Here is a 16,061-nt window from a genome sequence, read left to right as displayed (position 1 = left end):
GCAACAGGGTTCACTACAAGGACAATAGATGGAAATGACTCGGTTGCTATTGGTAAACGTTTGGGGCTTATGGAGTTACAGTTCAGCTTTTGTGCAGAGCAATTTTCAGAGTGGAGTCCTCTGCAGTCGCCTCTCTGTGATGTTGTGCTTCAGGCAAAGGTTTGAACAGTGACAAATTCCTAGCACTGGACATTTTCTGTCGGCTCGCTTGTTCATTCACCATTTAGCCAGCGGCCCATTAAAGCAAATGAAGTCGTCTCCGAAACCGTTTGACAGTCGGCATGGAGAAATGAGCTTCAGCCGGCTCTGCTGAAGGTGTGTGTGTGTGTGTGTGTGTGTGTGTGTGTGTGTGTGTGTGTGTGAGACACTGAGTACTCTGTGTTTGGTGTTGTAGTTTGGTGCTAATCCACCTGATGAATGGAGGCTGAGTGTGTGTCTGCTGTCTTAATGAGCGCCGCGGGAAACCCCCCAGATCGGCCGCTAGCATCTTACCAGACAGACGCTCTGAGAGATTGAGACAAATGACACACACACACACACACACACACACACAGATTTTGTTGACTCATACACACCAGATGCTGTTTACAGGCCCGGTATCGGTCCTGTTTCAAAGCCCAGTCAGTGTTTAGTTGGAACTGGAGCTATTTAGAACCAGTGGAAAATAATTCCACGGAGAATAGTTTGACGAATCATTTCCAGCCACTCTCTCCCAGTGGAAAAAAAACAAAATCAAACCAGACAAAGGTGAAAAGCTGCACAACAATAAGCTTTACATATGTAATTGATGGGATGGGACGATATATCGAAATTCAATATATCGCGATACAAAAATGTGGCAATACGTATCGTGGGGCCGAAAAATGAATCGCGATATCAGCTTCATTTTATTGGTAACACTTTACAATAAGGTCACTAAGTTAAGGGTTAGTTAATGCTTAATAAGCATTAACTAAGCCTTAATTAACAGTTAACTAATGTGTCTGATAATCATTTACTAAACTATTAAAAAATGTATAAATTAATACTTTAGTTAACATGAACACCATTAGTAAATTACACATTAGTTAACTGTTAATTAAGGGTTAGTTAAGCATTAACTAACCCTTAACTAACAGTTAACTAATGTGTCTGGTAATCATTTACTAATGGTGTTCATGTTAACTAAGGTATTAATTTATACATTATTTAATAATCATCTTTATAAACTTAAAAAATGTATAAATTAATTAGTTAACATGAACACCATTAGTAAATGATTACCAGACACATTAGTTAACTGTTAATTAAGGGTAACTATGTCGTGGGAAATATTGCGATATTTCGTGAATATCGCGATATTTCACTCAATAATATTGAATATCGGCCCAAGCCTACCCTAGATATAACATGGCTATTTCGTGCCATGGGACAGTAGAAATGTTGCTTCTTCCACCTTTTTAAATGTTCTGTTGTAATGAAGTCATGCTGACCATTGTTTTCTCCCCCCCCCCCCCCCCCCTCCAGGCCTTGCGGGTGATGGCGAAGATCATGAGGGAGTGCTGGTACGCCAACGGAGCCGCCCGGCTCACCGCGCTACGAATCAAGAAAACCCTATCTCAGCTCAGCCAACAGGAGGGCATCAAGATGTAGACCCGACCACCAAACACACGCGTACACACACACACACCTCCGACCGGCATCCATATCGTTACCATTACTACTATTATTATAGACAGTATTATTATCCTCCTTATTATTCATCGATTGCTCCTCCCCTTTGGTTTGGAAGGGAGGTGAAAACTTCTTTTTTTTTTTTCCACCCTATGCTCTTTTTTTTTCTTTTTCCCCTTTTTTTTTTTGTTCGTTGACAAGCAGATGATTGTTGCATCTAAGACTGAGGAATCACGCATGTGTGTGTGTTGCAATGGGTTGATATACACACACGTCAGGGAACGGATGGATGGATGGATCGGATCGGAAGAGGAATGGCTATCTCTGAAGGCAAAAACGGAGGGATCGGAAGAAGGGTGGCAACGCGATCCCTCCACCCCCACCCCACCCCCCCATTGTTCCCCCGTCCCCCTCTACTTCCCATGATGTTTCTGAAGGACCTATCGCGGCAGCCGGTGGCCGTCTCTCAAGTCCCGCCCCCCACCCCCACCCCCCACCTATCCACAGCAGACCCAACCAGTAAGCCGCTCAAACTGGAGAGGGGGAAAGGAAACGCAAAGCCAGCCAGCCAGCCAGTCGGGACAGCCAGAAAATCACCCGGGAGGTTCCTGAGGGGGGGCGGGGCTTAGCTCTCATTCTGGTGACATTTCCGTCATTGTTGCCTCGTTTGGTTTATTAGCATTTCATTCTTCAGTTCAGGGGGACGAAGCTACTCGTCGGTGGGGCTGCAACTCCATTAGCGATTGTTTCCGTTTTCGAATAATCCATTGAAATGATCTATAATCAAGAACACGCCTTTTTTTTCCAACCATTCAGTGGGCAAAATATCAAAATGTCACTTTTTTGACCAATGCAGGTTCCATACAGTATAATCTGTAAACTAAATATGATAGCCCAAACCAAAAATATTAAGATTTTCTAAATGTAAAAGAATCAATAATTAAAAAAACAAATAGACATATATCTTGGATTTTTAACTGTTACACTAATGAGTTTCAGAGAAATTATTTTCTGACCATTATAGGAGTTTTGCGTTACAATGAAGGAAAGTCAGCAGATTGGCGATATGAATAAAAATCATGAATTTACATTATGAATACAGTAGGCAGGTGGTTGAGTTGTGCCAAGTAGGCTTGGGTGATATAAAAATTGACTTCTTGACAATATTTCTTTGAGGTCAATGACAATGTATGATGATAGACCACTGCAATTACTACATATGGCCCATAAACAGTAGACCTTTTTCATCCTTTTTCTCCCTTGTGTTAACCTCTGGCTCTCTCTCTCTCTCTCCTCCCTTCTTTCTCGCAGTTTCACTCTCACTCACTCATACTCTGCCTCGCTGTCTCTCTTTCACTCGATAAAACACTTACAAAATGCCCGTTTGGCACTCAAGTCTAGTGAAAACTGTCCTACAAGGCTGTTCAATCTGCACATTCATACCAAGAAGTCTTAAAAGAAAACCTTGCCCCCCTCACTTACTCGCTCGCCCCAGCTGACGCTTTGTAACTGCAGTGGTTCATCTAAAACTATTTTTCTCACTGAATATCTAGTTTCAAGTAGATAGAGTGAGTACTCTCTTTTCTCAGCTTGAACCCAAAGAAATGCCCAATAGGCGCACTCCCATTTTTTCTTTGAATAAGATTTGCCATCTTGCCACTATTACAGAAAGAAATGTGCTCATAATTTTACATTTGTGATTGGCATCTGTAGATTTTGAGACATTTGTGATTGGCAACTGTAAGTTTTGAGACATTTGTGATTGGCATCTGTAGATTTTGAGACATTTGTGATTGGCAACTGTAAGTTTTGAGACATTTGTGATTGGCATCTGTAGATTTTGAGACATTTGAGATCAGCATCCGTAAATTTTGAGACATTTCTGATTGGCATCTGTAAATTTTGAGACATTTGGCACAAATAGCCGCTGACTATTAATTGTTACATTATCATAGCCGAGTGGCAAGTATTATCGCGGCCTCCCAGTATCATGCTGAATGATAATATCGTTATATCGTCCAAGCCTAGCGCCAAGACAACTCACTTTTGCCAGGTGTGCACATTTTGTTTAAATTTTGTAAAATAAATTTGAGAAGACGCTTTCCGTTCTCTTTCAGTTTTTTTTTTTTTTTTTTCATTTGCCAGTTTTCTACTGCCAGGAAAGACTGAGCAGTGGATGAACAGTGGATATGCAGTTTAGGCCAGTGGTTCTCAACGGGGTCCTTGAGGGGGTTCCAGGGGGTCCCCAGCAAATTGATGAATTGTTAAACTTCAGCATTATTTCATTTACAAGAAGTGAACACAGTTAGAGAATGTAGAAGAATGACTATTTTGATCATAGTTTCTCTGTTATCTCTCTACCTACAATACAGATAGTCATGGAATTCTGGACAAAAATCATGTGACAATAAAAATATTCTCAGATCTCATTAAATGGGGGTCCGTGGCTCTAATGTGGACTAAATTAGGGGTCCTTGATATGAAAAAGGTTGAGAATCACTGGTTTAGGCCACCGTTAGTCCATGGAGGAGAATCTTCTTGCGCTCTGAGTTCGTGGCCAATGAGCCATGGAGGCGATCGGTAGCAAATCGGAATATAAAGATTATTCAAAAACGGAACTTGTTTTTCAATTGGGTGGGGGAGTTATTGAATTTCTTAAATATGTGTTGCAGCCCTACTCTTCAGCCATTTAGCCAATGCTCGTATCCGGAGTGAGCAGGTAGGGTCTCCGGTGTCTTGCTCAAGAGCGCTTCAGGACACGAGGCTGCCGCTTTGCATCGGAGGGTTGAACCTTGGACCTTTGCGGTTACAGGACCGTCTCTATAAGCCGCCCTGTCACCCAGACACATGGCTTCATCTGTTCCTCATTTCGTCGTGATCACGGAGTCGCACCTCTGCAACAATTTTGCACCTCTTTTTCTCTTTCTCATTTTGTTACTGTCGTCGCTCCCCGTCTCCCTTCTTTATTGCCAGGGACTCGGACAGGTCAGTTTAATTTATTCAGTTTTTTTTCTGTGTTTTTTTTTTTTTTTTTTTTTCTTTCTTTCTGGTGGCAGGGGATGCGTATCTTTTTTTTTTTTTTTTTGCAAAACAACAAAACTGGACACGACCTCATTCATTTTTTTGGCGAACATGCTGCAACATATGCAATATACAGTAGATAAATGTGTCTATTTTCTATACTCTGCTCTGCTAACCACGGCAAGAACTACAACAACAACAACACCAACAACAATCAGCTGCCACCATGCCTTCCAAGCCAGCTGTTACCGGAAAGTGCCACTGCTTTAAAAAAAAAACAAACCCGAGTCCTCTCATGTCGGCTGGTGTGGACTGCGTGTGTGTTGTTTTATTTTTTATTTTTTTGTGTGTATGTATTTGTGTGTGTGTGTGTGTGTGTGTCAGAGAAGCCCTCTGGGAGCCCTTTGCCGAGCGTACAGCAGCTCATACTATGCACACTGAAGGAAGGAACTGGGAAGGACGGCGAGAAGGGACACACACCGCGCATCGCAGCACCCGCAACCCCATCCGACTCTCTGGTGCCATGTCACCCAACACCCCACCCCCCCTCACCCAATCACCCAACCACCTCAGCAACAACTCATCAATACAGCTCATTTATCCCAGTGACTCGAGTCTGGAAATTGAGCTCCAGAAACCTGAAGCGGACTCTCGTTGTAAAAAAGAAAAAAAAAGAAAAAAAAAAAAAAAAAGAAGTCGCCGCAACAAAAGCCACGGCGGCTTTTGAAAAAGAGACACACTAAAAAAAAAAAAAAAGAGACTTGTAAGCATTACTGATGTTGCCCTATAAACGTATACCGTACTTCTGTTTTCGTTCTTCTTTTCATGTGCCGACAGCGCGGCGGCGGCGGCGGCGGCATCTTTTCCGATTCGTTTTTTTTCTTCTCCGTATACGGATAATCAACGAAAAAAAGAAAACAAGGTGAGGTACATTCATTTAAATATAGCAAATGGATATTTACTAAGCCATAGGTTTTCCAGTGGTTCTTTTTTTTTCTACTAGAATGTACATTTCTGAAAAACAAAAGACGGGGAAAAAAAAAAAAAAAAAAAAAATCTCTGTAACGTGGACAAACTTTTTGTCATTTCAGCTTAGCAAGCCTTAAGGGACCAACGCATAAGAGTCGGGATTTGCTCTTATTTGGTTTATTTCTGTTTGTCTATTTTTGTTATTTTGTAAAAGAAAAATGATTATAACTGATTCCTATGATAAAAGGTAGTGTCATTATTCTATCTAAAGGACAAAAAAAGTATATGTAGCACCTGATTTAACAGTTTTCTGTTTTGTTCAAGTGTCTGTCCTGTTGCCAATATTGCCATACACCTAAACCCATTCGCTTCATCTTATCTTACTGACTTGCTTGTATGTAGGGAAGCTCCATCAAAAGCATTTGTCTTGTAGTGCACATGGTCAAAAATAAACGCATGAATAGATAAATTATAAACAAGTGTAAAAAAACAGAAACATCCGTACAGTTAGATCCACCGGACAGGGATTTGCGTGAACGGATCCCGCAGAATCTCTATTGATTGTTCAGCAATAAGTGCACTTCTGAACCACTGCGAGGTTTACCTGTGTGGCAATATGGATGTCAGTGAGTCAGTCTTACCTGTCGTTTATCATTTTCTTTATGGATGCATAATGTATTGATGTGCTGCTACTTAGTTGTCCGCCTCGCTTCTCTGAGCTGGGGCGAGAGCCGCCGTTGGATGTAAATATCCTCGAATTGCCTAGATTTTGATCATTCTGTGCCATGTTGCTCTGTCCGCTAGTCAAGCTGATTGTCGTCTGGCAGGCGGTCCGCTGAAAGATCTGCAAAAGTATGCTGACACAGTTCGGTATCGGCCGTGGTCCACGGAGGCCCGGGAGGCTGCAGGTCGTTCGAGCCAAACACTACAGCAGCTCATTCCGCTGATTTCCTCCTCTGATTTCACCGATTTCCTCCCCTCTGGTTGAAGGCGTTGATCAGTGAAATCAGCCGCTGTAGTGAGGGGTTGGTATGAAACCCTGCAGACTCTCGGACCTCCTCGCCACATGGTTTGAAAACCACTGTGCTAAGATCACTGGGCATTGGAGTAGCTTGTTCTTTAGCCCTATCCGACACACAGATATAACCCTGTCAGAAACGCATTAAGAGATATTCTCCTTTATCAAAGCCTTTACCAAGGCTGTCAACATGATCTGTGTGTGGGTATCAAAAGACATCCAGATGTTTTGGATGTAGTGATTTGGTTTGTAAAGAGAGCTTGTTCCTCCGCAAACCCCCAGTAGAAGCCCTTGTAGCAACTGATAAAGTAATAACAGCTGGATAACGTAATAATTGGCCAAAATGTTACAAAATTTGCCTCTAAATGGGTCGAAACTGTTAATGAAGTTAACTGCCAGATTACAATTTACAATTTACAATTTCACATTTGGCAGACGCTTTTATCCAAAGCGACTTACACATGAGATTTTCATACAACACAAGCAAGGTTCTAGTCAGGAGAGAACAACGAGCGTAAGTGCTATAAAGCTAAGTTCTGGATTACAAAATCAATAATGAAAAGATAATATAGTAGTAGTAATATAGATAATGTAGTAACATTTTTTTTTTTTTTTTTTTAAATATGTTACACCCCTTATAATGTGATAATTGCCAGGTAAAGGGGAATTAAATCTATGACTTTTATCAGCCTCATATTCAAAAAATATGCATTTTAATGAAATGGAGACAGAGCATTTTCAGCTGTCATCTTACATTATGTATTTTATAACCCATCAACAGAACTATCTTTACACATAACTTCTTGTCACTAAATAATGGCCTAGACACTAGGCCTTAAGTTATCATAAAAATGTAATCAGTGTTAACAAATCAAATGTATTTGAGTAAATCAAAGGTGCAAAAACACATTCAAGTAAATTCAAGAGCTCCATAACCACTTTGTGCGTAGGATACAGATATGGAAATATGGAAACTTTAACCCATAGATCATGGTTCAAATTGCTGAAGCCAAATATTAAGCCTAATATTTTACCCATATATCATAGTTAACAATCAAATATGACAAATAACATCATACCACAACTGCTTAACCCTCAATCAGATGTGTTTTTAATGTAACTCAAGAAATGCACCAAGGGTATTTTAGCCAATCAAGAGGAAAACTGGACATAAAACACTGAAAGAGGCCAAACATTTAGCCTGTAAAACAGTTCTGTATGTTGTGGAAATGTCCCTAGTTGTGACTATTGTCTCTGGTTGGTGAAAACTGGGGACCTTTGATGAGAACTAGGAATGACTGAATGCCCAACTGTGCTTCAGTGACATCTAGTGGCAGTGATACGCAACTGCACAGCATTTTTGAGATTTTTTTGTTAGAGTTCCGTCACTTTCTCCGGCACAGAACCCAGAATTTTTCGCAAAAAACAGGGACGACCATTCAAAAAGAGCGTCATTTTCTTACATTTTGACAAGTTATTACATCATCTGACTGTTATTATCAGTTGCTACGGGCCCTGTTCAGCATTCCGTTACCCGCCGTTCAAGAAACGCCGTCACGCGACTTCTGCCACGGCGCAAAGCTCGACAAAGAACAGACAGTACGATGTGCCATACGCACCCGTATCAATAATTCTACTGTTACAACCTGTTCTCTAGAATGAAGTATGCTGAAAAATGTAGAGAGGTCGACAGGGGCAGAAGTGACATATTAAGCCTTGTAAATATCTGCGTCTATCTTGTGGATTAAACAAAAGCGAAAGACAGAAAGAAAGCTATCCTGATATTTGAAGAAAGTAAGTGGATATTGCTGCTATATTAAACAAAAAAAAAAGGGGGTGGGAGACTATGCTGAATTAAATCTTGTGTACAAAGGCTCTCGAACCAGTAGGGCCAACCGGGGCTTACCAGGGACGACCAGGGCCAAGGATTCATGTTTCTAAGCTAAGCGGGGACTTGGGTGGCGTCAGGAAACTAGCGGACTACAATTCAAAATATCAGAACGTCCCGTCACGTAAGCCTCGGCTGGCCCTGCTGGGCCCTCGAGTGTACTCCACTCAAGTGTTTTGTGTATTCCATTAGCAAGGTCATTCTCTGGGACATATTAGCAACAACAGCAACAGCTCAACTCAACAGCACCTCTGGTATGCCTCTTCTAGGACAACAACCTTCATTCTGTCTTAAAATCACCAGCAGCCTTGTTCTTTTTTCCTTTTTCCGAATCCAAGGTGACTTAACTGTAAAACGAAACTGTTTGCACCCGGCTATTTCTCTCTCTTGTGCTCTTTATACGGCAACCTTTCTATCTCCGATTCTGTCTTGCCTTTCGTTCTTGTCATTTCATACACTCTCTTCTTCATCCCTCTCTCTCAGTGACATACCGATATCTCCTAGCCGCAAGGGTCGCACTTCACCACAGCCGACCCCCCAACCTCCCCCCCCCCCCTCCTCGCACCGCCGCTCCGACTGAGTTAACCGGCTCAAACGTGTCCCTAGCTTCTTGTATCTCCACCGTAAACTCTTATTGAAGTTTAAGCGTGGAGAGGAAAAGGTGCACGCTAGCACGGATGATTGTCTCTTAAATGGGCTATAAATCATCCTTACCTTTCTTTGGAAAGGCACGGGGATTAAAGCATAAATCCTCTTTTTATGTTTTTTTTTTGTGGGTTTTCTCGGTTCTTCAGGCTCGGGGTATTTTTCGCCCCGGTCCTTTAGACACCTTCAGGGCTACAGAACCATTTCAAAATCGCATGACGTAAAACAAAAGAAAACCCACCGTACCTCCTCTCTGAGACACTTAACTTGCCTTGTCTCTCCTCCCGTGTCGGCTCAGGCTGAAGGGAGGAGGAGGTCACATTACGCTATTGAAATGCAGCCGCTATCCGTTTCACGTCTTGGGTCGCCGGTCAACGCAGTGGAAGCTCTTGTGTGCTCTTGTGGGAGCAGCTAAGTGAATTTTGCCAAGCCCTTTCGTGACTCAATCCAGTAGGTGACCTGTTCATTAGGAGGTCAATTCAGTGACTAGCTCAATATGCAGCCTTTTCATTACTGTACTTTTTGTTTAGCCGAGAAAGGTACAAAACCGAGCTTAGGTTTTCTGCTCTGTGTGGATTGATGGAGGGCCGAAAAAAAACAGGGGACATGACGTGAACTATGCCAGCAGCTCTACCGCTTCAAACCACGCACTGAAAAACGACAACAGCTGTGAATGTATCAGCCCTCTCAGAGTCTTCAACCAATCCGGCACAGCCGAGCCAGAGCACAATCCGCATAATTTAGCCCAAAGGTCGTGGCGGAGCTCCGCAACTTCACGAGCATGCAAATATCCACCACACGGGTCTATTTCTGTCTCTCTCTATCTCTTTCTCTCTCGTTATGCAAATTTAGGGCCTACCATATCAGCCCGCTCAGTTAGTCCCACTGGATCACACAGGTTGAATGATCTATCTATGCTAGCACGATCCACACACTGTGACGAGGACCTCGTTTGGGCCTCGAATCCAAAAAGCCGTTAGGGACGCAGGACGGTGGCCCTCCAGGACCAGACAGAGCGGTGGCATTTCAGATAGAGAGGTCGCCCTTTTGATTAGTGGGGGAAGAGGCTGGATCTCAAAAGACCTCTGTCAAGCCCTCCCGTCATGGCTGCCCTCCATCGTCTCAGAGACATGGGAGGAGAGGACCCAAGGAGGCTGTTACTTCATTGACCTTGGTGCTCCGAAACGTTTAGGAAGCCGGGACAAGTCTTGAGATTGAGCCGAGGAACGGTTTGGGTCACTAAAGGGTTCTGGCTTAGCAACAGGGCAACTGATGAAAAGGTTTCTTTTCTGTGGTTGGCTGCTGCGGTGAGGCCTTTGTGGCAACATGGGTAGAAGAAAGCTTTATCGCATTTTATTTGGTGCCTAAGTTTGACAAGACCTCCTCTCTTTGATTTCCGTTTTCCTTTTTATTTTCCACCTTGAATGACAAGACTGCATGTGATTGTGTCTCTGCATCGATGTCGGCATTACCTGCTTTATAGAGAAGTCATCCAAAAGCTGAAAAATATTTTAAAAAGCATAATTAACATATTAAAAAGGTCATTTAATCAAAAAGAAAATACCTCCTTTAAAGACCAATGTGTTTTACCTCACTGTATATATTCTCAATTTGTTTACTCCAAGTTTGCAATTTATCTTTTTTTTTTGTTTCTATGAAATGCTTAAAAAAATCGAAGAGAATACAACTTTTTTTTCTTTTCTTGTCAATGGTACTTTTTTGTCAGATGGCATTGTATCGTGTTTGTGTTTGTGCCCAAGCAGTATACTATTCCTCTTTTTACCATGCTCTGTATATGACCTGTTGGTTGTGTTCTGCGTGAGCTGTACAGTCAAAAGCGCTTTACAAATGTCCAAGCCCCGTTCTGAGCTCTGGTACAAATGCCTTGTTCAATACGTTCTTTTGTAAAAAATAAAATGGAAAAAAAAACTCTGTCAAAGTGGAGGCGGAGGAGGGTGGAAGCGAGGGAAGGGACTCTGAAGCTAAAAACCCTCAACAAACTGTGTCCAGCCCTCCTCACCTCGCAACCCTCTTGGATTTCTAAACACATATTATAATCTTGACTTTTTTATATAGTGTGTACAGACAAATGAGAGATCAACATAGGAACTAGAGGATTGACACTTATGTTAACTTCTAACATAGCTGGAGTAGAAAATGGTGTGAATAAAGAAACAAAGTTTCATTACAAAAAGTGTTTGTCTCCTTTATTTGTTGGCCTCTCTTCATTCTTCTATACATTGAAGCTACCAAACTTTTTTTTTTTTTTTTTACGGCATTCTAAAATTATTTTCTACAAATCAAGTCCTTTATTCAACAGTATCTACTTAATAAAAGGAAGCAAGAGTTGTATTATTATGAAGATTAAACTGTAATTATAATTCTTCGTATCTTAGCTGCAAATTTTTTCACCCAGCTCCTATATGCCATCTATACAAATGAATTTTGATGACATCACAATGGGAGAATTTACCTGTTTACATACACTGCCATTTATTATAATAAAATGAGCAGTGTGTATTTATGTATTATGTTTGTTAAAGGTTCAGCTGCTACCTGTACATTTCATGAACATTAAGAATAATCTTTCACAATAATTCTTCACCATCATTTGAGAATATCATACAAATTTATAACCCAAATTATCATGTACAAGGGTCCCCCTGAAAGACAAAAAAAAACAGAAAATGAAATAAACAAAGCACTTTGTAGCATAAATTTAGAATTTCATCAATATCAAAAACAGCAGAAATTGATCGTGATGGTAAATGTCTCAGGTGCTGCTCCGGAATCTTCTAAAAGTGCTGAACTGGGTTCAGATCCGGTGATTGGGATGGTCATGGTATGTGCATTACATTGTTTTCATGCTGATCAAACCATTCAGTGACCATTCTGCCCTCTGGATGGGGACATTGTCATGCTGGAACATTACACTATTTGAAATGCTTCACCCAAGGATTAACTTGAGTTCTGTAGACCTAAACCATGCACATCATAACATAACTGCTAGAACTCTTCACCATGGGAAATAAGCACTAGGGTCTTGTAGATTTATTTTGACTTGGTGAGAACAGGTAAAGTATAACCAAATGACTTATGGCCTAAAAAATCCATCCTGGGTATCTGGTTGATTTATCTGTATTGTATTTAAGAATGATGGGAGCATGCGAATGGAAAACAGGATAGGGCCTAAAATTGAACCTTGAGGAACGCCAAAGGTAATGTATGCTTAAGAAGAAGAAGTAGTTTCCTATAGTGATCGAGAATGTTCTATGTGAGAAATATGAGCTGAACTACTTCACTGTTGTGTCTTTGATGCCAACTCAGAATTGAAGACGGTCATTTTAAACTAGTCTGGTCTAGAATGTCAAAGGCGGCGCTAAGATCTGAAAGGACAGAAATCGAACGCTCAACTGAATCTGCTGCTAAAAGAAGGTCATTGGTTACTTTAATGAGGTCAGTCTCTGTACTATGCCTTGCTTTAAAACCAGACTGGAATTCAAGGGGGGGAAGTGGTAGACACCATATAAGATAGTTTCAGCCAGAGACGAGAGGGAAATGAGTCCACAACAGCTAAAAACAACAGAGACAGGGGATCTGAAACCTTATAAGCTGAACTTTTTTGCTAAAAAAAAAAAACAGTTAAAAACTTTTCACAATTCTTAGCTTCAGTACCATCACTAAGGGATGCCGATGACAGTCTATTGCAATTTTTTTACTGAGAGCCGCTCTAGCATCTTTAACCGCTGTCTGATATTTTCTCATCAGTTCTTTCAGTATGTCATAAAAGATCTCTTTGCCTTCCATTGTTGTTCAGCTCTCATAAACATTCTCTTTAACACTTGAGCGTTCTCTCTGAGCCATTGTAGTACTGTATTAGATTTCTTATGAGAAGCACAGTCAAAATGGTACTATTTCAAAAAGGGGGAGCAGCTCATCAGTATTAGATTGCAAATCTGCAGTAGTTAAAGCAGATGCCCTTAAAATCCTTAAAAGCCACAAACTCAGGGACACGGGGCAGTACTGTAGTTTGTTTTAGTTTAGTTTGCGATTCTTCTTATCGACTTCAACTTCAATTTTCAGCTTTATTTATTTTTTTATGGGAGGGGGGGGGGGTGTCACTGAATGTTGCGGACTCGGGGAGAACAGTGGTCCCAAGTTGACCTTCCCAATCAAAGAATTGCATACAAAAATAAAGTGCCAAAGTGCTTACGCAAATAAAACACAAATAAAGTGCTGAATTCCAGGACATAAGTTACAAGATCAACATGTCACCAATATAAATACAACATGACTATGTAAATACAATCATCAATCTTTATCGATTCTCTTAGCGATTCCTACTGTATAAATTGTCAGCTGTAAACGGCTACACACTGCTTTAGTGGAGTTACATTTGTTTTGTTACTCAAGAAAGATATTGCTGTGTAGAGTTACTTTTGTCTCAGAATTACTTTTCAAAGCAGCTAAGGCACATTTGGCATAATGCCTTACTTTTTTTTGATCAATATGTTTATTGATTTTTCTTTTTAACAGAAAATGTATAAGTAAGTAAATGAAAAACAACATCAGCATAAAACAAAAGTCAATAATCACATTAAAAAAAAATAATTTGCAAGAAAAAAAAAATCAACTAAACTATCAAAGTCAACTAAAATAAATAGAATATAAGAGATAAATAAATAATAATAGTAAAAAAAAAAGTAAAATAATAATTGCAAAAAGAAAAAAAATTAAACTTCTCAAACAAAACAGAAGTGGTACAGAGGCGAAAAACTAACAAAATTACCTTCTAGAATGGTCTGATCCAATAATATATAACATATAACATAATTGGGACATATTTCAAATTAAATACAGTGCCACAAGCCATTTAGATAACTCTCTCTCCACCACCCCACCTAAACACAAAGCATAACAAGTTACCCAGAATTCCCCTCATTAGCCAGTATTACACCCACATCACTTCGCCTAACAAAATCCAAAAATGGTCCCCAAACCTTTAATGCCTTACTTAAGAGTGAGAATGCCACACAGCTCGGCATCTTGGGTATAATGTAAAATTCGACTTTCCCATTTACATTTTCCACTTTATTGGGTCGCTCTACCCGGAATTACAATATTTCCGGCAGCATTTAAAGGCAGCATCTGCTTGCTACTGATGCGGCGCGGTGCAGAACGAGTGCGTAAAATCTAGGAGATAATGAGGTAAACATTGGACTTTTGGCCTCACAGTGCAATCGTTTGGCTTCAGAACACTTTGATTATGCTGCACAAGCTGTTTGGAGTCATTTTATGGTGATGCTGTTTTTGGAGCAGTCAGTGTTTTGAAGAAGGCTGCTACGGAGCTGTACCAGCAAGCTCGCTGTGTTGATGACATCCAAACCTCCCTGCTGTTTCTATTGACATGAGGGTGAATAAGTAATGACAAAATTATTGTTCACAATTGACGCAGCTGTTCAACATTCTTAAAGAGTAACTAAACCCCACACCCAAATTTTGTGAAGCCTGACAGTGAACACTTTTTCGCCTTTTTAGCTCATTCAAACTATCATACCATACACTTATTTGACAATTTATTCCAAACAAATGACAATTATTTTCTTGAATTTTTATATCAAAATTTCAAAAAAATACTTTTACTTCCTGAAAAACAGAAAATATTTAGTGGTAAACTGGACCAGGAGGTGTACATAAAGACTCACAGATTTTTGAATAATCCCGCCCCTCCACCTCTCCCATTGAATAAAATTGCCTCTCTCCCACACTGATATCCCATTGCACTTTACACTTTTGAATGATCCATCCCCATGATATATCCCGCCCCAATATCCTGTTTGAACAGGAAATCACATTGAGGAAGCAAGATACTCTCAAAATGCAGTTTCATTGTGACTTTAATGCTTTGTTTAGTTGAGCCTACCTGGTCCTTTCAGGCCAGTGAATGGTTTGGAGCAGTTGATGTGCTGCTGTAGTATGTGGTTGGAATGAAAACCCCCAGACTTTTGGGTCATGAACACCTGCAGACTCTTGGGTCATGAACACCTGCAGACTCTTGGGTCATGAAAACCCCCAGACTCTTGGGTCATGAACACCTGCAGACTCTTGCATCATGAAAACCCCCAGACTCTTGGGTCATGAAAACTTGCAGACTCTTGGGTCGTGAAAACCCGCAGACTCTTGGGTCGTGAAAACCCGCAGACTCTTGGGTCGTGAACACCCGCAGACTCTTGGGTCGTGAAAACCGGCAGACTCTTGGGTCATGAAAACCGGCAGACTTTTGGGTCATGCTGGTACATACTTTCTGTTTCCAGCTTCTTCACAACTCTAACCAGACCCAGGCAAGAAAACCTTCTGTAAAGGCTCCAAAGTATTTCTGACATAAGCCGAAGAAGAGTTTGCTCCTTTAGTCCAAACAAAGAAAACCCCATATTCCCCATATTACTACACCAACTGAATAAAACCCCACTGAGTGCACAGGGAGCAGAGTCCCAGGACATCAAAGAGCATAAGTTGTATAATTTACAGCCTAGTTTGTTATAGTCTGCTACTTTCTTGGGTAACAGTTAATCAATCAGTCTAGCCCAGGGGTTCTCAAACATTTTCATGTCAAGGACCCCCAAATGGACCCACCTTAGGCAATGTACCCCCATTTGATAAGATTTTGCCCCAGGGACCCATATGGAAAAGTTTTTGTTGTTTTTGATTTAGTATTATAATGTATAACTATTGCCTACTGTAGGTGGGGAGATAGTGGTGAGGGTGAGACTTCTGATCAGAATAGTCATTCTCTAATTGGAATAATGTCTGGTTAAAGAATAGTGAAATTATATTTCACCCCCTGGAACCCCCTCAAATACCCCTGGG

At 40.9% G+C, this 16,061-nt stretch overlaps 1 protein-coding gene across 1 annotated transcript in view; it reads left to right on the top strand.

The window, feature by feature from the left end:
• Nucleotides 1-2,039, top strand: part of tgfbr1b (transforming growth factor, beta receptor 1 b) — a 39,323-nt gene extending 37,284 nt beyond the window's left edge. The window contains exon 9 of the mRNA XM_071544424.1: nucleotides 1,507-2,039. Within this exon, the coding sequence (XP_071400525.1) occupies nucleotides 1,507-1,632 (126 nt within the window). The 3' untranslated portion in view covers nucleotides 1,633-2,039. The remainder of the gene's footprint in view (nucleotides 1-1,506) is intronic.
• The last annotated feature ends 14,022 nt before the right edge of the window (nucleotides 2,040-16,061 follow it).

This window comes from Centroberyx affinis, unplaced genomic scaffold, assembly GCF_046629955.1.
Source record: "Centroberyx affinis isolate AG114_WGS23_722 - 3 ecotype Tasmania unplaced genomic scaffold, CSIRO-AGI_Caff_v1 ptg004571l_1, whole genome shotgun sequence".
NCBI lineage: Eukaryota > Metazoa > Chordata > Actinopteri > Beryciformes > Berycidae > Centroberyx > Centroberyx affinis.
The sequence above is the reverse complement of the archived record's forward strand: the minus strand, read 5'-3'. Positions and strand labels throughout refer to the sequence as shown.